At 33.8% G+C, this 26,017-nt stretch overlaps 1 protein-coding gene across 1 annotated transcript in view; it reads left to right on the forward strand.

Moving 5' to 3' along the window:
* The window catches only part of TYR (tyrosinase), a 104,260-nt gene that overhangs the window by 25,300 nt on the left and 52,943 nt on the right, over positions 1-26,017 (forward strand). Inside the window, exon 3 of the mRNA XM_012444868.2 lies at positions 10,339-10,486. Within this exon, the coding sequence (XP_012300291.2) occupies positions 10,339-10,486 (148 nt within the window). The remainder of the gene's footprint in view (positions 1-10,338; positions 10,487-26,017) is intronic.

Raw genomic sequence — 26,017 nt, forward strand, 5'->3', positions numbered from 1 at the left:
TGAGGGCCCTCAACAGAATGAGGTCCAGATACAACCATCGAGTATTCAGAAAGTTGAGGGACAGCATGAAAATCTCACCTAAGTAAGCACTGCTGAGCTATCAAAATGAGGCAGTTTTGATAGTAAATAGCAGGTCATTGTGTTTTCCAAACTTGATCTAACTGGCTATTACAAATTATCTACTTTCTACCACCTGGAAAAAGGTCATGCTATCCTGTTTTCCATCATCATTATACATTCTTCTTTCCCCAGGGTATTTCCCAAAAATTTATTCCATGTTTTATGGGTGAATAATTATCTCTATTAATCACCTTTTTTAGAGTGAAGAATCACCTGTCTCTTCTATCTTAATATCTACTGTTATCTCCTCCATCCTGAACAACACCAAAACTATTTCTTGTGTGGGTTGTTCAGGGCTTTCTCTATATTCACTTAATTATTCCATCAGGAGACTATTGAGAGAAAAGCTTATAACATAAAAACGTAAGGGTCAGATTCAAAGTCATCGTCAATCTTGCTCAAAGACATAAACCTCAGAACAGTATGGGAATATTTTTTTAAAAAGTCATCTTTTTTTTAAATTTTGAAAAGCCAGCAACTAAGGCTACATGTTTCAGAAAGAGAAATACATGCCTCCTACTTATTAAAAACATTTATAGAGTATCTACTGTGTACAGATACTTTGCAATATACTGGGAATAACTAATGACAGATTCTTCTCTCTTGAAACTTACAGTATAATTAAGAACGAGATTGTGAAAAAGTAATTATAATCAAAAGAAAATAAATGATTAAAAGAGGCAAATATAAGTGTCATTAAATGAAGAAATCTAACCAAATATTTCTTGTCAGAGAAACTTTCATTGATGATCTGACATCACCAAGAACGAGCTGGAAGAGTTTCAGTAAAGACATAAAAAAGGAAAATTGACAAATTCTTTCCTATATCTTTACGAAATAACTTTACAAATTACCAGATAGCCTCTGTAATTAATAACAACTGTTAACATCACCACAATCCTACTCTTCTAAAAATCTTTCACATCCATTATCTTAATTATTTCTCTTAAAAACTTTATACCGTATTTATCATTATGTACACTTTATAAATGAGGAAACTGAGAATTTATCTAATTTGATAATGTCACAGAGCTGAAAGGTAGAAAACTTGGATCATCAGCAAGGGAGGTCATGTCTTCAAGTGTTCCAAATAAAAAAGCCGAGTTTTAAATGCAGCTAAAGAGAAGTGGTTAAGAGTCAGACTATCTGGGTTTAAATTCCAGTACTAACACTTACTAGTTGGATGAGCTTTGGTAAGTTTAACCTGCCCTTGCTTGAGGTCCCTCACTTACAAAGTGATGATAATCACAATACCTTCCTCATATGATGTTGTGAAGATTACATGAGTCAATATCTGTAAATTACTTAGAACCATCCTTTTACCACAATTGTGAAAGTTTCTAGAAGTTACTGTCTTGCATGCTGAGGCACACACTGTAATTTTCAAGGCCTATATAGAAACCAAATTCTAAACAATACAGTAGAGTAGTACTTGAGACTCAAACTGGACAAAAGTTGTTTCAGCAGAATATTTAGTCCTAAATTAAACATATCCAAAGAGCAGGGTCTCACTTTGTTGCCCAGTCTGGAGTGCAGTGGGGCAGTCCTGGCTCACTGCAACCTCTGTCTCACAGGTTCAAACGATTCTCCTGCCTCCCCAGATAGCTGGGGCTACAGGCATGCGCCACTACCCCCAGCTAATTTTCGTAATTTAGTAGAGACACCATGTTGGCCAGGCTAGTTTTGAACTCCTGACCTCAAGTGATTCACCCTCCCAAAGTGCTGGGATTACAGGCATGAGCCACTGCACCCAGCCTGATAGAATAACTTTGAGAAGCAACATTTAGGATGAAATTACATCCTTCTACAAATTCTTACAACCTAGTAAAAAATTAAATTTGATAAGAATAAAAAATACCCATAAGTATGTGGGCGCTGGGTCTTATACAATATCTTGGTGACACTATCAAAAATTCTTGCCTTCTCTGATATTTAAGATAGGAGTCTGACTGATCCTATCCTTGACTGTATGCCCTGGAGTCCTGTGATAGGAAGCTGATACAGTTCTCATTCAGAGAGTGAGAACCAGCATGAAAGAGCCTTTTATATCCCAAGAGAGTACATTATGAAAAAGCTGGGTTTTAGCTTTTTATTCCAATGGACATGACAAGAATTAAGGGAAATAAAAGGATGATCATAACTGGAACAGAACATCTATTGTATATTTTAGATTTCATTGCAACTAATGGCTTTATATTAACTGAAAGACTGTAACAGAATAATTAAGAGCAAAGGTTGGAAGCTTGGCAGGTAATTGGCCAAAATTCTGACTCTGCCACTTATCTGCTTGTATTAGGCCATTTTTACATTGCTATAAAGAAATACCTGAGGCCCGGTGCTGTGTGGTTCGTGCCTGTAATTGCAGCATTTTGGGAGGCGGATCACCTGAGGTATGGAGTTTGAGACCAGCCTGACCAACATGTAGAAACCTCGTCTCTATTAAAAATACAAAATTAGCCAGGAGTGGCGGGCATCCTTGTGATCCCAGCTACTCGGGAGGCCGAAGCAGAATTGCTTAAACCCAAGAGGAGGAGGTTGCGGTGAGCCTACAACACGCCACTGCACTCCAGCCTGGGCAACAAGAGCGAAACTCTGTCTCAAAAAAAAAGAAAAAAGAAAAAGAAAGAAAGAAAAGAAAGAAACACCTGAGTACCTGAGACTGGGACTGGGTAATTTATAAAGAAAAGGGTTTATTCACTCACAGTTCTGTAGGCCGTACAGGAAGCATAGTTCTGGCATCTGCCTGTCTTCTGGGGAGGCCGAAACTTACAATTATGGTGGAAGCAAAGAGAGAGCACGTCTATTACGTAGCCAGAGCAAGAGCCGGAGTGAAGAGTAGGAGGTGCAGGTGCCACACATTTTTAAATCATCAGATCTCGTGAGAACTCACTCACTATTGTGAGAACAGTGCCAAAGGGATGATACTAAATTTTTCATAAGAAATCTCCCCCATGATCAAATCACCTCCCACCAGGCCCCACCTCTAAAAGTGGGGATTACATTTCAACATGACATTTGGGCGAGGACACATATCCAAACTATATCACTACTGAATGACCTTAGATAAACCACCTATCCTCTTCCGGCCTTAGTTTCATCACCTGAAAGTTGGTTAAATAATAGCTTCTTTACAGAGCTACTATAAAGATAGCTGGGCGTGTTGGTGCCTGCCTGTAATCGTAGCTACTTGGGAGGCTGAGGCAGGAGAATCACTTGAACCTGGGAGGCAGATATCATGTCACTGCACTCCAGCCTGGGCAACAAGAGCGAAACTCCATCTCAAAAACAAGCAAACAACAACAACAACAAAAAACCAGAGTTACTATAAAGTTGTATAAAAACCTAAGGAAACACAGCCTAGCACCTACCACGTAGGTACAGGTGTAGTAATAACGCCAATCTTTGTTGTAAAGTGGCAATTAAGTAGTAAGGAAGAGAAAACACAAACACGGAGGTTAACAAGTGGAGAAACCCAACTTAAAATAATAAACACCTTAATCACACAAAAAAGTTTATTGAATGTATAGAGATGACTTATGACTCATTGTGATTCATCGTTGTCTTTGTGCAAACCATAAAAAGAATGAGACAAGCTGTTTTGAAACATTTGGGTGCATTAGAATCACCTGGAGAACTGGCTAATACCCATGATGGGTCCCCACCTGACTTTCTGTTCAGTGATTCACTACCAGGGCTAGAGTATTTTTATTTGTAACAGATTTACAGGTGATGCTGCTGACGCTGGGACCACGTTTTTGAAAACCACAAAATAATGTGGAGCCTTTGTGACCTGAGCTATGCTAGAATTATATAGCAGGAAACACTCATGCAGCACTGCATTTGCTCTGGCACTCTATTCCTCATAATCAAAGAAATCTCCCGAGTCAAATTGAAAGTATTTTCTAATCAACATAAATGCTAATTGATTACATTTATGGCTGTAGATTTAGCATTTTATTTGAGAGAACTGGAAGTTGGTTGAAAGTCAATGCTTCTCGTCTATCTAGGGACTTGCTTAGATCCAGAAACCTCTTTTGATCTGCAATTCTGTATTTCTTCTGTAAGTAGTTTAAATCACAAGTCTTTTCAAAGTACTCAGACACCAACTGCAGCCACCTAAAACAATTTGTGTAACCTTTGGAAGCTGTGGACTTAATTCCTCAATTAAATTGCACGACAGGAGAGTAAATTGAAGGGATGTAAGTCAGTGGGTCTAAAGTCACTTTTCAAAAAATCTTCAGATGCACTGGTGTACATTTTCTATCTTTTTTATTTTCTTTTCTCCAATTTAATCTCTGAAACACTATGAAATGTTAAAATAGGTGTAAAATGCACTTCAAATCAAATTTAATAAATTAACTGTGCTCTGTTCTTCTGACGATTTAACTACACACCTTTTCACATTTCAAACTCTTAACAGGTATGATTAAAGTGCAACATCTGTAACTTCCCTTTCTAAAAAGAAAGATACAGAAGTATATGAGGTGATGTATGTGCCAATGGCTAGCCAGTGCCTGTTACACAGTAGTTGCTCAATTTCTTAAATCATAATTTTCAAAGGAAAATGGAACAGTTACTAGTAAGAAAATATGTTCAGGTGTAAGTTTATAGTGTCGGATTTTAAAGGCAGAAGCATTTTTGGACTGTCAGAATACAGAAGGTAAACATTTCACAACAAGGAAATAATATATTCAGAGGTAAAGGTTTTGAAGCATGAACTCAGGTTTAGAGAGTGGACACCAATTTAGCTTAATTCAGTTTAGTGCAAGCCTAGTCAAGCTTTAGAGCAACCCAGGGTGTTTTTCAAATTCCAAGTGCCTGAGTCCCATTCTAAACCAGTTACATCTGAATCTCCAGGTATGAGAGATAAGCATCAATATTAATAACAAACAAAAACTTTTCAGAGTAGTATTAGGGAAGAAGTAAAAAGAATCAAATAGTTGAAATTTTCTACTGTTGAGGGCTGGGCATGGTGGCTCACACCTGTAACCCCAGCACTTTGGGAGTCCAGGGTGGACAGATCACCTGAGGTCAGGAGTTTGAGACCAGCCTGGCCAACAAGGGGAATTCCCGTCTCTACTGAAAATACAAAAATTAGCTGGGCATGCTGGTGTGCACGTGTAATCCCAGCTACTCGGGAGGCTGAGGCAGGAGAATCACTTGAACCTGGGAGGTGGAGGTTGCAGTGAGCCGAGATCAAACCACTGTACTCCAGTCTGGGTGACAAAGCAAGACTCCCTCTCAAAGAAAAAAAAAAATTGTATTTTTGCCATCGACCGAACTGGGTTTATTAATTTCCAATAGAAATGTAGCTTGCAAATGTTATGGCATAACATAATTTGGGGGAGCTGTTACTGCCCTTCACAAAGAACACTGAGCTGTTTTGGCATCTGTGACTTACAAGGTCCCCATTGGTTTATTAAAATTTCTTTTCATGAGGAATTCTTGGACATGGTTGAGGTAATAACACATTCTGGACCTTACTGTAATTTGGTAGCTAAAAATGACAAGCTGACAATTTATTGCAGGGGTATAGTGCAAAGAAATTTCCAAGGGTAAGTTAGTACAAATACTACCCAACTGTCATATACAAAAAGGAGCACAGGTATTGAAATCGATTGTTCAATTCATTGATTCTCCAATTACTAGTTTTAATTTATGTGTTATATAACTTCTATAAACTGTAGTTTTCACATTTGTAAAATTGAGATGATAATATTCATATCACAAGTAGCCCTGCGATTCAAATTAGATTATTTACATGAAAGATATTTGAAAAGGTGGATGTATATGGGCATTATTTTGGGGTACCCAGAATTTCCTCTTTGACTGATTCTTGCAAAACAGTAAAATATCAGCCAGAGAAGCTACCGATGTTGAAGAAATTATTTCCATTTTTTTTCAACTTGACTTCACCAGCCAAGAAAATGAACTCTGTGGAAAGGTAAAATAGAAAATAATTTGTTCACATTATAATATTATTTGTCATTCATAACATTTTCTATGTTTTGTCATTTGACAGGTGCCAGATTTCCTTGTAGGTTTTATGGAAATTTATCTCTCCTATTTCCAATCTCTGTAGGATATATAAGTGAACAGCTGAGAAGTATTTCATATTTGTTTTTCTTTTAAATATGAAGATGTCCAAGGCTCTGATTTTGATTATTGAAAATCAAAGCAAACAATTTGATCTCTAATTCTGAGGTGTTTCTAGTCTATTTGAAGAGACAATATATACATAGTTTATTTAAAATTGTAACTATAATACAACTGTTTACAACTGATTATATTAACAATCTGGTCTATATCACAAAGAATCTTGTCTCAACCTGGGCCTTTCCATTATTTTAAACACATATCACAATGTATTCTGACAAACTCCATGTGCTTTTCCTTTAGCTGTTGTTTCCTCAATAATATTGGAAGCTTTTCTAGATGCAACATCTGTCAGGTCAGTCTAGTAGTGAGAAATGAAACACTAGCCTTGCTGAAAATGCTCTTCAAATGGTAGTCCATTCTAGTTCCTAGGACACCTAAGAGCACCTGACATCGGATGAGGGCAGGCAGCAGGCACGTTTCTACAGAAAATGCAGTTTTGCAAGGAGGAGATGCTTGATGCCAGGGTGATACCTAATGGTGTGGAGTTGCAGCAAAAGACACACTTTTGCACTGGGAGTACACCATGTCCTTGGTTAGCAGCACCCATTTATCACATGCAACATGATTATAGAAATGATAGTTACTACTCAGGAAGTATTCATTTAGCACCAGATCTATACTAGATGCTTTTATGCCTGCTATCAAAATTAATTTTTGCCACTAACTGATAAGTGGACATTATTTACTTCCTCTCTTATCACCGAAGTTCAAAAAATATAAATAATTTGACAAAGATCATACTTCCAGTAAGTAACATAGAATTTAAGCCAAGTTCTACTCAGTTCTAAAAATCTTTTCTACAGCAGTATCTTCAAAGTGGCATAGATACACTACTGCAGGTTCACAAAGACTTTATAAGGGATACATGGTGCAGAGATTTTTAAGAAAATTTACTTTTAGCTCATCTTTCCAAGTATACTTTTCAAAATAAATCTGATTGAGAAGACTCCTAAAGATTTTCCTTCACCAACTCTGCTTTCAAAATCTCCTTTCTACAATGTTTCAGAAGAAGAGCCTATCTTCCCCCTGTCCTGAACTCATTCTCAATACAGTCTGCTCCGAGAATGGGAAACACTTCCAGGGTGTTAAACAAGTGGGAAATTCAAAATATTGGTACTAGTGTTGCCAACACACATAACTTTAATTACTAGGCAACAAATTTCTTACATGTTGAGTAGTTTATAAATAAATTCATCATTTGCAAAATTGCTTTTATCAAATAATTCTTGGTTGAGTTGTCAGTTGATGGATCAAATTGTAAAAACTAATTTTTTTTGCTGGATTGTACCATTATTAGCGTATCTAGCTCAAATGAGTTCAAAAAAGTAAGTAAAATTTGTATAAAAATTTCTTTACCTTTATCTAGCTATTTATAAGAACAAGGTTTCCTGGCAGTTATTTATCTTTGACCCAATAGGATTTATATACCTATTTTTGTTACAGAGAAGTTTGGTAGGCTAATTATTCTTTTTCCCTTTTAAATTTTACAAATAAAAATTCTATATATTTTTAGTGTGTCACATGATACTTTGATGTATGTATACATTGGGGAATGTCTAAACCAACCTACTTAAAATATCTGTTGCCTCACATATTTATTTGGGTGGTAAGAACATTTAAAAGCTACTCTGTCAGCAATTTTCAAGTATACCATACATTGTTATTAACTATAATCCCCATGTTGTATGATAGCTCTCCTGAACTTACTCCTCCTATCTAACTAAAATTTTGTATCTTTAGACGAACATCTCCTTAATCCTCATCAATATTTTAAAAATATTTAAGCATAACCTATATAACATCTAGATGTAATTGTGTAGCAAAATAGTATACAAATACAAGTTCAAGTATAAAAAGGTAACTCCAGAAAGTTACAGACTATCAGAGAAGAGTTTAAGTTGTTTTTGATATGGATGATGATATCAAATAATTAAGTAGGATACATTTTTTGAAACTAATATATTAATTTTTAAATTGACACTATTTGCAATACTCTTGAATTATATCCTCTGAAATTATTTATGATTTAGAAAATTTGATAGTATAGTAGGAAATTTATAATTAACAATAGTTAATTCTGTTATATATTTTTAAATAGCTTGAGAAGATTTGTAAGATTCCCAACACAAAGAAAAGATAAATGTTTGAGGTGATTGATATTCCAATTACTCTGATTTGATCATTACATCTTATACATTATAGGTATCAAAATATCACATGTACTCCAAAGATATGTACAACTATTACAAATCAATGAAAAATAAACAACTTAAAAAATTGTCTTAAATAATAAAAACTCAGTTTGGGACCTACTTTAAAAAGTGTGAGAGTAGACATAAAAAGTGGTTTTAAATTTCTCACTTAGTGCTACTCAAAGATAAAATCTTGAAGACAACTTCTGTGTAGAACATTGTCCTTAGTGATGTGATTTATTGCTACATAGCAAAGGAAGTAAACCATGTATTTAGGAGCATAAGTTTTATACTAAAACAGACATCTGCTCTAACCTTAGCCTCCAATTTGTTATTTTACCTTAGACAAGTTCTTTGCCCCCTCTAAGCCCTTTTTTCCATCTCTATAATAATGTAGTACTTAATTTGTCAGATCCTTCTAAATGTCACATAAAATTATGTCAAGATCTAGAAAAATCTCTACACAGATCAAGTGTCATATATGTATATTTACAGAAGTAGTCATAGACAAAACTGTGTAAAAGAAAGGGACATGCATATTTTTAGGCTAATCTTCCAGAGGGGTCAGGGATTCATATGGTCTCCAAGAGTAAATAAAATAAATTCAAAAGGAGGTAAAAGGAGGGAAATAAATCACTACCCGAAGGGGCAGAAACTCTATGCGCCACGATAGTGGGAGAGCACAATGCATGTGAGGCAAGAATTAAGAACTGCACCTTTAATAATGAAGATGTTACCAATAAAATAGTTCTACTTGTATGAAATAAAGCTAGAACTTCCCTAATCCTAATGGTTTCACTGCTTCTGTTATAACTCTGGTTTACATTATAATCTTATTCGTAATTTCTACTTGCTTGACATTTCTAAATTCTGAAATTCAATAGTGTGTCCTTCGTCATATTCCCCCAACTTGGTTCCTGCTTACAATTCAATTTTGTTATTAAAACATCTTTTTCTGATCCTAACTCTCAGTTTTGCCTGAGTGGGTACTAAAAAGCTATCTTAATCTTCCTCTTCTTCATGGGCATATGAGAGAGAACACAAAATTCCAAGAGCTCATATTTTAGTGTCTAACTGGTGTGGATTAAAATTCCAGCTCTATCTGGGTAGCTTGGTAAACTCAGACCTTCTCTGAATCTCAGTTTTCTTTCCAACAGGGATAATAATTTCTAATCAACAGAATTGCTGTAAAGGTTAGAGAACATATGTCACAATAAACAGTTTGCATACTCAACATTTAGAAAATAATAGCTCTTATTAAAATATTCCCATTATTACTGTTGCTGATGCAATACATGGAAACATTTATTGGAGTTCTAATTATTTTTGAAATGAATGTTTTATAAAATAAAACACATTATGAACTTATAGCAAAGATGTTCCAGTGAAAGATGAATTAAAATGTGAAAAGTCACAATTTTATGCTTTCTCTGGAAGCAGAAACCAAAATTATTCTCCAGAAATGGAAAGCAATGGGACACATAACAGGCTGAAAAGATCTGCTCTGAGTGTTGTTACAGACTGAAGTGAAAGTGACTGCTGGTTATTATAAAATGTTCTTATGACTTGTTCATATTGAAACAGAAATTATAGGCAGAAGGAACAGAAGGGAGCACAAACTGGCTCAGCCTCTTTTATCTGGTTAAGCGTCCATTGTACCTACATTTAAGCCATTTAATTCCACAAATATTTATTGAATACACACTGGGTATCCAGAATGTAAAGAGTCTCAATATGAAATAAATTTAATTTTTAATTTTATATTTTGAGTTGGGCTTTAAATTATGGTTATAAATCAAATGGGATACTCACTATGGTTTTCAGTCATTAAAGTAAACACTACTTTTTTTTTTTTTTTAATGAACAGGATTTGCTAGTCCACTTACTGGGATAGCAGATGCCTCTCAAAGCAGCATGCACAATGCCTTGCACATCTATATGAATGGAACGATGTCCCAGGTACAGGGATCTGCCAATGATCCCATCTTCCTTCTTCACCATGCATTTGTTGACAGGTTGGTTAATATTTCTTTATAAACTACATGCTTATTGGATTTCTATGTAGACAGTACCTATCAAATGTGACTTAAGTTATTAAATAAAAGCTAAGAAGTTACAGTAGTCTATTGTCTATGATCAGGTTGTCCCCAAAACAGACCTTAGGCTAAGTATTTGCATGCAAATGTATAATAAAGAAAGTATTTATAAAGATAAATTGGTAAGAAGGCAGGTTAGGCAGAGTACAAAAGGAAGAAAAGCCAAATTAGGGTACAATGTTGAAATCCCAGACTCCACTAAATCTTGGTAGAGTGTAAAGTATACCCTAGTTTGTCCTACTTAAGAAAAAAAGAGATGAGTTTTTCTACTCCCATTTCCCTGAGGTAGGGGCTGTAGGACTCCCAGGAGCTTGATTTCAGATAGTCTTTGTGGCTCCAGTACCCAAGGGCGCCTTCTAAAGGCTTCAGGAGAAAATGATGAAGAGTAAAGAATGAAAAAGCAGGGGGAGGGACACACATAACTGATACAGGAATTTAAGGCCATGTGGGGCTGTCACTAACCTACTCCATCAGTCATCAGTATATTTTTCCTTCTGGAAATTGTGTTGTTATTTCTTCTCTTTTCTAATCTAAGACACTCACATATAAGTACAAACTGATCTCTTCCACTGGCATGAGCAGTATATGATTAATTCTCCAGACAGAGTGCACTATGGCCCAACTGCCCTATTTAATGTGATTTAATTCTCTTGGAGCTTTTATTCCCCTTATTAACCCTCTTCCATTATATGTGTAATGTCTTAGACGTATTAGGTTTTAGACTTAATTGTAGGTGATAATAGCAGAAAGGAAAGTACTCAGAGGAAGGTCAGCTGTCTACTCTTGAAATTTTTCAAGAAGAAAGGAGAAAATAAAGCATCAAATCATGACTGAAAAATGCTGCGGAGCTTTCTTTGTCCCCTTTGCAGTAATTTCCTCACAACAGCTAATGAATAAGGCACAGATTTATACCTCCCATTAAGATAATACTATCATCCTCTTAAGTAAAAATAAGAGGATTTATTTTTCCTGTTTTAAAGATAAGGAAAGTGAAACTGAGAATTAAGGATTTTACTTAACTTACCAACATCTTCACTTCACTCATGTCCACAGGAACATGGATATAATATCAAATAAGAAAGTGACCATTATCCAGGAAAATCATTAGGCAGATTTTCATTGACTTCATGAGAACTCTCAAATAATGAGAACTAAGTATGTTGTTTTATTTAGAAATCAGTGTATAAAAATGTGTATGAACATCAAAATGTTGATATCAATACCAACATCACAACCGCCTATACCCATATATAAGAGAGAAAAGCACAGTGCTGGAATAAAATGTTACCAGAAAAGATAAATTGAATGCTTTTTAAGACGTCTTTTTATACCATTTTTGGTGTAAATTTTTGCCATTTGTAATCTCTAGAACCACTCAGTGAACTCTAAAGATTTAAGTATGACCACCCAGCGACTTCCATTCAATATAATATTAAAAGTTCTACCCAATTTGCAATTAAGCAAGAAAAATAAAAAGGTATGAAAATATGAAAGAAAGAGGATATTGTGTCTGTTTACTGATGATCTGACCTTAAACACAGAAAAGCCTGAGAATCCACTGGAAAACTGTTAAAACTGATAAATTGAGTAAACTTGCAAGATACTAATCCAACATACAGAAATTAGTAGTGTTTCCATACACTTACCGTAAACTATCTGAAAAAGAAACTAAGAAACCAACCCCATGTATGACAGCATCAAAAATAAAATACTTAGGAGTAAATTTACCCAAGAAAATGAAAGACATGTACACTGAAAACTATAAAACATTGATAAAAATAACTGTAGACCACAAAAATAAATAGATATCCTATATTCATAGATTAGAAGAATTAATATTGTTAAAATTACTGTACTACCCAAAGAAATCTACATATTCAATGCAATCCTATCAAAATATCAAGACATTCTTCACAAAAAATAGAAAAACAGTCTTCAAATTCATTTGGAACTATGAAAGAACCTGAATAGCCAAAATAATCTTGAGCAAAAAGAACAAAGCATCACATTCCCTGATTTCAAAAATATACTACAAAACTGTAGTAATTATAACAGCATGGTAATAGCATAAAAGCAGATGCATTGTCCATTGAAACAGAATTGAAAGCCCAGAAATAAATCCAATAATTTACATTCAATTAACTTTTCACAAAGATGCCAAAAACAATGGGGAAAGAACAGTCTCTGCAATTAATCATGTTGGGACAATTGGATATCCACATTCAGCAGAATAAAACTGGACCTATATCTAATACCGTATCCAAAAGCAATTCAAAATGGATTAAGGACTTAAATATAAAATTAGAAATTGTGAAACTACTAGAAGAAAATACATGATAAAAGCTCCGAGACTTTGGTCTGGGCAATGATTTTTTTTGGATATGAGCCCAAAAGCATAGGCAACAAACACAAAAATAGACAAATAAGATTATATCAAACTAAAAAGTTCCATGCAGCCAAAAAAAATTAATGTGATAGACAGACAACCTACAAAATAGGAGAATATATTTGTAAACCATACCTCTGATAAGGGGTTGATATTCAAACTATATTAGGAACTCAATTTAATAGTTAGAAAACAGAAAAACTAATTAAAAAATAGGCAAAGGATGTGAATAGACATTTTTCAAAAGAAGATATGCAAATGTCCAATGGGTACATGAAAAGATACTCAACGTCACTAATCATCAGGGAAACACAAATCAAAACCACGATGAGATAATATTAACATTACCTCACACATTTTAGAATAGCTATTAATGAAAAGATAAAGATAAGAAGTGTTAGATACTATGGAAAAAAAGGAAATTATTGTGTACTGTTGATGGGAATGTAAATTAATATCGTCATTCAGGAAAACATGGAAGTTTCTTAAAAAATTAAAAATAGAACTACCACATGATTCAGCAGTTCCACTCCTGGGCATATATCCAAAGGGAAATATATCTCGACTTTCGAGTTCATTGCAACATTATTCATTTTATAAGGTAAGATACAAAACCAACCCAAATATTGATAACGATGGATGGATAAAGAAAATGTGATATATATACACCATGGAACACTATTCTGCCATAAAAAAAGGAAAATCCTGTCATTTGTAACAACATGAACGAACCTGAAGTTCAGTATGTGAAATAAAATGAGTCAGGCAAACAAATACAGAAACTGCATGGTCTCACTTAATTGTGGAGTCAAAAGAAAAGTCAAATTCCTAGAATTAGAGAGTACAGGATGGTTACCAGTGGATGGATCTGGTGTGGTTGGAGGGAAGTTTGTCAAATGATACAAAATTTCAGTTAAGTATAAGTAGGCTGGGGGTAGTAGCTCATGCCTGTAATCCCAGCACTTTGGGAGGCCAAGATGGGTGGATTGCCTGAACTCAGGAGTTTGAGGCCACCTTGGACAACACGGTGAAACCCCATCTCTACTAAAAATACAAAAATTTAGCTAGGTGTGGTGGTACGCACCTGTAATCCCAGCTATTAGGGAGGCTGAAGCAGCAGAATTGCCTGAACCTGGGAGGCCAAGGTTGTGGTGAGCTAAGATTGCACCACTGCACTCCAGCCTGGGCAACAGATCGAGACTCCATCTCAATAAATAAATAAATAAGAAAAGAAGTAAATTAAGAGAGCTATTATACAGCATGATGACTAAAGTTAATGACAATATATTGTATTCTTGAAAATTGCTAAGAAAGATTATAACTGTTCTTAGCACATGAAAAATAAAAAATAAGTATGTGAAGTAATGCAATGTTAATCAGCTTGAATAGGCCATTCACAATGTATGTATACAGGCACACATCACTATACTGTGGTCTTAGTTCCACGCCACTACAATGAAGTGAATATCTCAATAAATAGAGACACAAAGTTTTGGGTTTCCCAGTGCATATAAAAGTCATGTTTATGAAATCAACCCAGGTGCCCATGGATGGTGGACTGGACAAAGCAAGTGTGGTACATTTACACCATGGAATAGTATAAGAAAGAACAAAATGAAGTCCTTTGAAGCAACATGGTTATAGTTGAAGGCCATAATCCAGAATGAATTAACACAGGAACAGAAAACCAAGCACTGCATGTTTGCTCTTATAAGTGGGAGGGAAACATTGGCTACATATGAATATAAAAATGGGAACAATAGTTATTAGAAACTACTAGAGTGGAGAGAGAAAGAGGGGCATTAAAGCTGAAAAACTACCTAATGTGTACTATGCTCAGTACCTGGATGATGGGTTCATTCATACCCAAACCTCAGCATCATGCAATATACCTTTGTAGCTAACCTGCACATCTCCCCAAATTCTAAAATAAAAGTTGAAAAATAAAAAAAAATTAAAAATTAAAATTATGTTTACACTGTACTGTAGACTATTAAATGTACAATGTCATTATGCCTAAAAAGCAATTTGCATACCTTAATTTAAAAATACTTTATTCCTAAAAAATGCTAACAATCATCTGAGCCTTCATCAAGTAAAACTTTTCCTGGTGGAGGATCTTGCCTTGAGGTTGATGGCTGCTGAATGATCAGGGTGATGGCTGCTGAAAGCTGGGGTCATTGCAGCAATTTCTTAAAATAAGACAAAAATGAAATTTGTTGCATCAATTGATACTTCCTTTCACAAAAGATTTATCTGTAGCATACTATGCTGTTTGAGAGCATTTTATCTATAGTAAAACTTCTTTCAAAATTGGACGCAATCTTGTCAAAGCCTGCTGCTGCTTTATCAACTAAGTTTATCTAAAATACTAAATAGTTTGTTGCAATATCACAACATTCACAGGATCTTCACCAGGAGTAGATTCCATCTCAAGAAACTACTTTCTTTGCTTAACCATAAAATATCAAATCCTCATGTGTTCAAGTTTTATCATGAGATTGTAGCCATTCAGTCATATCTTCAGGCTGCACTTGTAATTCCAGTTCGCTTGCTGTATCTATCATATCGGCAGTTATCTCCATCACTGATATGCTGAACCCCTCAACGTCATCCATGAGTATTGGAATCAACTTCTTCCAAACTTCTGTTAACATTAATCTTCTATTCTCCTTCCATTAATCAGAAATATTCTTAATGGCATCTAGAATGATGAATCTGTGCCAAAATGTTTTCAATTTACTATGCCCAGATCTATCAGAGGAATCACTATCTATGGAATATATAGCCTTACAAAATGTGCTTCTTAAATAATAAGATTTGAAAGTCCAGATTACTCACTGATCCGTGGGCTACAACACAGATACTGTGTTAGCAGGCATGAAAACAGCATCCATCTTCTCGTACATATCCATCAGAGCTTTTGGGTGACTAGGTGCATTATAAATGAGCAGTAATATCTGGAATGAAATTATTTTTCCAGGGGAGTAGTTCTCAACAGTGGTCTTAAAATATTCAGAAAACCATACTGTAAACAGGTGTGGTTTGTTGTCCGTTTACAAAACAAAGGCAGAGTAAATTTAGAGTATTTCTTACTGGTCCTGGGAGTTTCACAATGGTAAATGAGCATTGGATTCTACTTAAAGTCACCAGCTACATTAGCACCCAGCAAGAGCATCAGACTATCCTTTGAAGCTTAATCCTTTATTATCCTTTGAGCATTAATTTCTCCGTAGTAGCTGTGAAAGTTCTAGATGGCATCTTCTTCCAGTAGAAGGCTGTTTTGTCTACATGGAAAATCTGTTGTTTAGTGCAGCCACCTTCATCTATTATCTAGATCTTCTGGAAAACTTACTGCAGCTTTCTATTGCACTTGTTGCTTCACTTAGCACTTTTATGTTACGAAGACTGCTTTTTTCTTAAATCTCATAAACCAATCTCTACCACTTCAAACATTTTTTCTGCAGCTTCCTCTCCTGCACCCTCCATAGTATTAAGAGAGTCAGGGCCTTGCTCTCAATTAGGCTTTAGTTTAAGGAAATGTTGTCGCTGGTTTGATATTCTATGCAGACCACTAAAAGTTTCTTCTTATCAGCAGTAAGCCTGTTTATCTTTCAGATTGTGTGTGTTTACTGGAGTAGCACTTTACATTTCCTTCAAGAACTTTTCTTTTGCAATTGCAACTTGACTAACTTTTGCACAAGAGGCCTAGCTTTCAGCTTATGTGAGCTTTCAATATGCCTTCCTCACTGTGCTCAATCATCCCTAGTTTTTTATTTAAAATGAGAGACATACAACTCTTTCTTTCATTTGAATACTTACAGGCCATTTTAGAGTTATTAATTGGCTCAATCTCAATATTTTTGTGTCTTGGGGGATAGGGAGGCCCAAGGATAAGGAGAGATTCAGAGGAATGACTGGTCAGTGGAGCAGTTAGAACACATGCATTTGTCAATTAAATTCGTCTTTTTAGTATTGACAGAGTACATGGTGTCCCAAAACAATTACAATGGTCACATCAAAGATTTCTGATCACAGATCAGCATGACACATATAATAATAATTTAAAACTTTGTAATATTGCAAGAATTATCAAAATGTGACAGACATAAAGTGAGCACCTGTTGGAAAAATGGGAGTGATACACTTGCTAAACACAGGGTTGCCAGAAACCTTCAATTTGTAAATCTGTGAAGCACAATAAAGCAAAGTACAATAAAACAATAATGCCTGTATTTTCAAACAACATGTTATGCATAATATATAATTTTTATCTGTCAGTTAAAACATTACTTAACAGAAACATAAATGGCTATAGGCAGAAGAAAAAATATTCAGTATCACTAATCGCCTATGAAATACAAACTGAAACCACAATGGGATATCACCTCTTACCTGTTCAAATGCCTCTTATCAAAAAGATAAAAGACAAATGCTGGAAAGGATTTGGAGAAGAGGGAACACATGCATATTTTTGGGTGGGAATATAAGTTAGTGCACATTGGAGAATAGTATAGAGCTTCCTCAATAAACTAAAAATAGAATCATCATATGATCCACTAATCCCACTTCTGAGTATATATCAAAAGGAAGTGAAATCACTATGTCAAATAGTTATTTATATTTCCATGTTTGTTGTAGCACAATTCACGATAAGCAAAGTATACAGTCATCCTAAGTGTCCACAATTAGACAAATGGGTAAAGAAAATATGGTATATGTATACAATGGAATACTATTTAGCCTTTAAAAAGAAATTCTGTCATTTATCATAATATAGATGAAACTGGAGGACATTACCTTAAGTGAAATAAGCCAGGAAGGGTACAAAGTTTTAGTTTCTCATAATAAGTTCTAGTGGTCTTCCACCCAGCATGATGATTATAGTAAATAATAATATATTGTATTTTTCCAAATTGCTAGGAGAGTAGATTTTAAATGTTCTTAGCACAATTAAATGATAAATATGTGAGGTGATTGATATTTTAGCTTGATTCAATCATTCATATATATATATATATATACACATATATATATATCAGCATCACATTATACCCCATACATACATATAATTATTTGTCAAGTAAAAATAAAACTTTCAAAAGTCTGAATTTGTCTAGATACCCTTGATGTCTCCCACTTTTGTTTATAAATAAGGGGGTTTTATTGTAACACAACCATGACATTCATTTACATATTGTCTATGGATGCTTTCCGGCTGCAATGTCAGAGTTGAGTAGCTGTGACCAAGACCACATTGTTTGCAATGTGGAAAATATTTAATATCTAGCCTTTTGCAGAAAAAGTTTGGGGACCCCAGAAAATCCACCAAACTCTACATATATATAAATAAATATATATATATTATATATATATATATTTTATATATATGTATGTATATACCAGATAAGAGAAAAAAGTTGTTTTTTCTGTAGCCCATGTATATTTAAAGAAAATACAATCATTAAATTCAATGTCTGGAGGCATAGTTTTTTAGTAGAGATAATATCATTCTGTGGATATACAGCTGTGAAAAGCCACTCTGCCACCTTTGAAAATTAGAATTTTCTGCCCTCTTAGGATCCTCTATTAATTCTATTTTACTATTAGACATTTGCATAATTATAAAAATAACTCAAAAATAATAAGCAAATATCAAGGTAATTTCTCACGAGCCCTCATAACAAAGCTGATGAAGATTCTGATGACTGAATTATCATTATGCAGAAAGCTAGAGAACTGTGGGTTACCACAGAACACCGCATGGCATCTGAGTTATCCTCTCAAGTTTCTACCTATGGAGACTCATTTTTCTGATCAGACAGGTATATTGACTGCCATTCAATTATGAACAAATATATTTATTGGGCAACTACTGTGTGCTGAGTGTATTTTCTTGAACATTCCACATTTATTCCTGTTTCTGTGTTCTGCTTAGACTATTCCTCAAATCTGTAGCCTACTTTTCTGGACCTATCTAGTTTGTACACAATCTTCAAGACTAGTTTCAGTTATGACCTCCTCCATAAACTATGCTCAGGTCATGGCTGTTTATAACTATCACTCCAAAATCTAATTATGAATATCCATTTCCAACTTTGCATTCAGCGACCTCAAGTTGGTAGGCTGAAATCAGCCATGGTGGGAGTATTCATACAATGAAATTGGCAAATGGTACACATCAGGGCTTTTATTCCAAAAGACCTAGTTGTTAAAATAATGGCCAGCACACCACTGCTCTAATCTATTAACTTACACCACATTCTTTCTATGTCCCTTATTTTGGACACATCAATTATATTTTTATTTTTGTCTCTTCAACTGTTAACTTTTTTCTTGGCTGCAGGAAGCTTTTTAGTTTAATTTAATTCTGCTTGTCTATTTTTGCTTTCATTGCCTGTGCTTTGAGGATCATTTCCAAAAACAGCATTGCCCAGACCAATGGAGCTTTCCCCATTTACTTCCAGCAGTTTCACAGTTCCAGGTCTTACATTTAAGTCTTGAACCCATTTTGATTTGATTTTTATATATGGTGTGATGTAAGTATCTAATTTTATTATTCTGCATGTGACTATCCAGTGGTCTCAACACAATTTATTGAAGAGCCTATGCATTATGTATTTATGCTCCTTTGTTGAAAATCAATCATAAATGCTTGACTTTATTTCTGGCATGTCTATTCTGTTCCACTGGTCAATGTGTCTGTTTTTATGCCAGTACTATGCTGTGATAATGACTACGGCTTTGTAGTATATTTTGCAGGCAGATTCTGTGATTCCCCCAGCTTTGTTTTTATTACTCAAGATTGCTTTGGCTATTCAGGATCATTTGCAGTTGCACATACATTAGGGAACTGTTTATTCCATTTCTGTGAAAAGCATCATTAGAATTTTGGTATGGATTGCACTGAATCTGCAGATTGCTTTAGGTAGTATCAACATTTTAACAATATTAATTCTTTCTACTTTTAAAAATTATTATTTTTATTTATTTATGAGACAGAAGCTTGCTCTGTTGCCCAGGCTGGAGTGCAGTGGCACAATCTCAGCCCACTGAAACCTCTACCACACAGGTTCAAGCAATTCTCGTGCCTCAGCCTCCTGAGTAACTGGGATTACAGGCGCATGCCACCACGCCCAGCTATTTTTTGTATTTTTAATAGAGATGGGGTTTCACCATGTTGGCCAGGCTGGTCTCGAACTCCTGACCTCAAGTAATCCACCCAACTCAGCCTCCCAAAGTGCTGGGATTACCAGCGTGAGCGACCGCGCCCACCTAGTTCTTCCCATTTTTGAACAAGAGATATATTTCCGTTTATTTGTGTCTCCTTAAATCCCTTTCATCAATGTTTTATAGTTTTCAGTATAGGTCTTTTACTTCCTTGTTTAAATTTATTCCTAAATTTAAAAAAAATTACTTATGTTTAATTGACAAATAATGGTGTATATTTCCTAAGTACAATGCAATGTTTTGATCTACATATTTTTGTGAGGCTAATATAAATTGGTTGTTTTCTTTCATTGTTAGTGAATGGAAATGCTACTAATTTCTGTATCTTGATTTTGTGTTCTGTGACCTTATTGAAGTCATTTTTTATTTTTAATAGAATTTTGGCAGATTTCTAAGGGTTTTCAGTATATTCAACCATATTTGCAAACTGGGATCATTTAATTTCTTCTTTTCTAATTTGAATACTTTTTATTTCTTTCTCTTAGCTAATTGCTCTGGCTAGGACTTCCAGTATTTTGTTGTATAGTAGTGGTGAGAGTAAGCATCCTTGTCTTCTTCCTGATATGAGTCAAAAGAAGTTCTACTTTTTGCCATGAAATATGATGTCAGCACTGCGTTTGTCATATGCAGACTTTATCATATTGAGGTACATTCCATCTATACCTAATTTTTTGAGAGTATTATAAAAGGATATTAAACTCGTCAAACACTTTTTCAATTAATACATTTATGAAAATGATCATATAGCTTTTGCCGTTCATTGTTATTGTGATTTTTCTCAACTATAATTGTGAAATTTGTACGTTAAACTATCTTTGCATCTTTGAGATAATCCCTCTTGATGATAGTGAATCAGCCTTGTAATACACTGTTGAATGCAGTGTTTCAGTATTTTTTGAGGATTTTTGCATCTATGTTCATCAGGAATATTGGCCTGTAATTTTATTTCATCATACTCTCCTAGTCTGGCTCTGGTATCAAGGTAAAGCTGGCCTTGTGAGATGAGTTTGAAAGTATTCCATCCACTTAAATATTTTGGAAGAATTTCAGATATTTGTATTAGTTCTTTAAATGTTGGTAGAATTGATCTCTAAAGCAATCAAGTCCCAATCTTTTCTTTGATGGAAGAATTTTTCATATTGATTCACTCTCTGCATTCATTAATGGTCTATTAAGATTTTGTATTTTTTCAGGATTCAATTTTAGACATTGTGTGTTTCTTAGAATTTATCCATTTTCTTCTAGTCTACCTAATTCATTGGCATATAATTGTTCTTAGTGGTCTCTTATGATTTTTATATTTCTATGGTTTCAGTTGTAATGTCTCCCCTTTCATTTCTGATTTTATATATTTGCATCTTATTTTTTTTTTTCTTATTCTGGATAAAGGTATGCCCATTTTGTTTACCTTGTCAAAAACTAACTCTTAGCTTCATTTATCTTTTGAATTATTTTTATTTACTTCTCCGATCTTTATTCTTCCTTCCTTCTGTTAACTTTAGGCATAGTTTGCTTTTTATTTTCAGTGTTTTGAAGTACAGCATTGGGTTGTGTAGTTGGGATATTTCTTTTTGTTAATGTAGGCATTTATTGTTATAATATCCTTCTTAAAATTGCTTTTGCTGTATCCCATAAGTTTTAGTAACTTGTGTTTCCATTTTCTCTTCTTTAAAGATTTTAAATTTCCCTTTTAATGTTTTCATTGATCAATTTGTTGTTCAAAAACATATTTTTGAGGTTTCATGTTTTTGTGAATTTTTAAAAAATTCTTCCTATTGTTGATTTCTAGTTGCATACCATTTTGGTCAGAAAAGATACTTGATGATTTAAATCTTAAATTTGTTAAGACTTGTTTTGTGTCTAACCATATGATCTATCCTTATGATAATCCATGTGTGGTTGGCAATAATGTGCATTTTCTGTTGCTGTTAGAATGTTTTCTACATATCTGTTGGGTCCATTTGGTCTGAAATGTGGTGTAAGCCCTATGTTTCTCTATTAATTTTTTTAATCCAGATAATATATTCATTGCTAAAAAGGGAATATTAAAGTCTCCTCCTCTTATTGTATTATAGTTTATCACTTCCTTTATATCTATTAATATTTGCTTTATATATAGGTACTCTGGCATTGGGTACATATATTCTTGATAAGATGACTTTATATCACTATATGATAATCATTTTGTCTTATTTTACAGTTTTTGACATAAAATCTATTTTATCTGTTAGAAGTATGTCTACTTTTGCTCTGTTTTGGCTTCCATTTCTATAGAAATTGTTTAACCCTTTACTTTCAATTTATATATGTTCTTACAAGTGAAATGAGTCTCTTATAGACAACATATAGTTGGGTCTTGGTTTTTTCTTTCTTTTTTCATTCAGCTACTCCTTGTTTTATAAGTGCATAATTTAACCCATTTACATACAAGGTAATTATAGAACTATAAGGACTTTATTAGTGAAATTTATAGATCCTTTATTTATTTCTTCCTCTTTAGCTGTCTTCCTTTGTGATTAATTTTTTCTAATGATATTATTTGATTCCCTACTTTTTATCTTGTGAATCTATTATAGATTTTTGCTCTGTGATTACTATGAGGTCTACAAAAAACATCTTGTAGTTATCACAGGTCAAACTAACAACAACTTAACTTTGATAGCATTAAAAATAAAACCCTACACTATTACTAAACTTCTGGCATACATTTTAAATTTTTGGTGTCATAGTTACATCTTTCAATATTGTGTATTCCTGAACAAATTATTGTAGCTATTGTTACTTTTAATAATTTTGTATTTTAACCTTCACACTAGATATGTGATTTTCACACCATTATGAAAGCAGTCGTGCATTCTGAATTTTACTACATATTTTTAATCAATGTTTTACTGTATCCTTTCATATATTGTTGTATTACTAATTGGTATTATCTTGTTTCCGCTTCAATAACTCATGTTATGATTTCTTATAAGACAGGTCTGGTAGTGATCAACTCTCTGTTTTTGCTTTGTCTGGGAAACTCTTTAACTTACCTTCATTTATGAAAGGCAGCTCTGCTGGAGACAGTATTCTGAGTTGGCAGTTGTTTGTTTGTTTGTTTGTTTGTTTGTTTTCCTTCAGTATTTTGATGTATCATCCCATGCTTTCCTGACCTGTAAAGTTTCTTTTGAGAAATTCCATGCTAGTCTCATTGATACGCCTTTATATGGTATTTGCTTCTTTTCTATTGCTACTTTTATAATCCTCTCTGTTCTTGATATTTTAAAATATTTTTATTATAAATTTTTGTGGGTACATAGTAGGAGTATACCCTTATGGGGTCTATGGGATATTTTGAAACAGGCATGCAATGCATAATAATCACAACAGGGTAAATGGGTTATCCATTACCTCAAGCATTTATGTTTTGTGTTTCAAACAATAAGATTATACCATTTAAATTATTTTTAAATGTACAATTAAATTATTTTCACTACAGTCACCCTGTTGTGCTAGCAAATACTAGGTATTTTTCTTTCTTTCTAACTATAGTTTCATGTCCACTAAACATTCCCAGTTACTCCCCAACCACTTCCCAATCTCTGGTAATCGTCTTTCTACTATCTAACTCCACGAGTTCCACTGCTTAATTTTTCACTCCTACAGATAAGTAAGAACATGCCATTTTTATCCTTCTTATTTCACTATAATATAATGTCTCTCACTTATAGGTGAGAGCTGAATAATAAGAACACATGGACACATAGGGAGAAACAACACACACTGTGGCCTGTCTATGGGTGGGGAAAAGGGAGAGCATCAGAAATAATACCTAATGGATGCTGGGCTTAATACCTGGTTGATGGGTTGATCTGTGCAGCAAACCACCATGGCACACATTTACCTATGTAACAAACATGCACATCCTACCCATGTACTCCTGAACTTAAAATAAAAGCTGGAAATCAAAACATAAAAATAAAACATAAAGGACCCAATTGGGAAAAATTATCTAAAATTTATACTATCACTAAAAAATTTCAGAAAATATGTAAAGTGGAGAAAGAAACAAAATAACAAAATTAATAATATTTCCTTTTTGTGAAATTTCTGTTTACTTTCTTTGCTATTTTATATGAGATTTTTATTATTGCATTGTGTAGGTTGTTTACAATTTTTTAAAATGAGTTCTTTTGGTCATAAACATTATAAATATTTTCTTTAGTTATTTTTAGTGTTTTAATGGTACTTTTTGCTATTCAGAAGTTATTCTTTTTCATATATTTTTTAATTCAGTTGTTTGTTCATGGTTTTAAACTCATAAATATTTGTTCCTTATACAGTAGTATTATCTGTAAACAGAGTGAATTACTCTAAATCTCTAAGTTCCTTTCTGGATTTTACAACTGGATAATCTCTTTTGAAGAAATGACAGTAGAATACATTAGTACAATTGCAAGTCTTTAGTGGGATTTTTAGTTATAGCATAATCATGCTTTTAGTTATGATTATTAGGTAAATCACAAAAAGTTCAATTTATATATAGTTAAAATTATTTTTTTCCTTTATTCAGATTAAGGTTTGACAAGGGACTCTAAGCTATTCTCAGGTTTGTTAAAATAAAATAAAAAAAAAAGAAAGAAAAATCTTTCTGGCATGGAGAAGGGGTTGAAAAGTTTGAGAAGACTGATGATTCCAGAAGAGAGAATAGTTTGAAGAGTTGTTTACTCTGTTTCTATACAAAGATCAGATTTGGGAAAAACTAAATACAACAGCATCTGGGTCTTTAAATCAGCCTAACACTACAATAGCCATCAAGCAAAGCAGACTGTGTCTGCAAATGCTCTTCAACTTGGATGGTGGAGAGAGGGTGCAGAAAGTATTAAGAACTATTTAAGAACCTACTAAGTTCCAGGTCCTGTGACAGGAACTTTTCACTTGTTATTTCTGTAGATGTGACCTGTCTCAGGAAGAAATGTGTGCCTCCTACACTTAAATTACCCTCATATGTACTCTTATCTACCATGTGCGTTGCCATCATGCTGTACTCTGCTTACTTGCCTGTTTTCTTAACAGTGTTCCCATTAGTCCTGCATGGATCACGTCTAGTTTGCTCATAGTTTTATTGCTAGGATCCAGCAAAATGTCAAGAAATATGATATGTGTCCAATAAATATTTAAGCCCTTTAAATATTGTATTCAGTCATTCATTCTTATTTATTAATTCAATGAATCTATTTACTCATTAATTCATTTAGAAAATATTTATTGAGCTCCTGACACTATACTAGGCAATAAGGTTATAGCAGTGAACAAAAAGCTCATAAGCTTAAATTATTATCAATATTATTTCAGTTAGTTTTCACTACAATTAACTGAAATTGTATCACTACAATTATATGCAGTATTGTAGTCCATTTGTATAGATGTTAATATAATTTAATACATTAATATCATATAATATTTTATATTATATATTGTCATATAATATTTCATATTAATATGTGAAATTCTCACTACAATTATTAAGATATTGCAGTCCATTTTTATAGATGAGCAAAGTGAAGACAAATAGAAAAAATAATTCATTTTTCTTTAAATGGATGCTAAAAGATGGTACCAGGTTTTGAACCCAGATTTTTTGAGCGATTTAAATCGCATTATGCTGTTTCCCACCATAGATTACATTATAAATATTTTGGCATAGTGAAGAGCATGGAAAAACCCAGGTGCAGATAGACTTCTGAAGAAAAGACATGTTATTATTTCAGAGGAAGTTGAGTATCCAGGATAAAATTTCAGAAGGGACTTCTTTGGCTCTGTTTTTTTTTTTTTTTTTTTTTTTTTTTGAG

The sequence above is a fragment of the Aotus nancymaae genome, unplaced genomic scaffold (genome assembly GCF_030222135.1).
Source record: "Aotus nancymaae isolate 86718 unplaced genomic scaffold, 86718_ANA_hifiasm-v0.15.2.pri h1tg000059l, whole genome shotgun sequence".
Classification (NCBI taxonomy): domain Eukaryota; kingdom Metazoa; phylum Chordata; class Mammalia; order Primates; family Aotidae; genus Aotus; species Aotus nancymaae.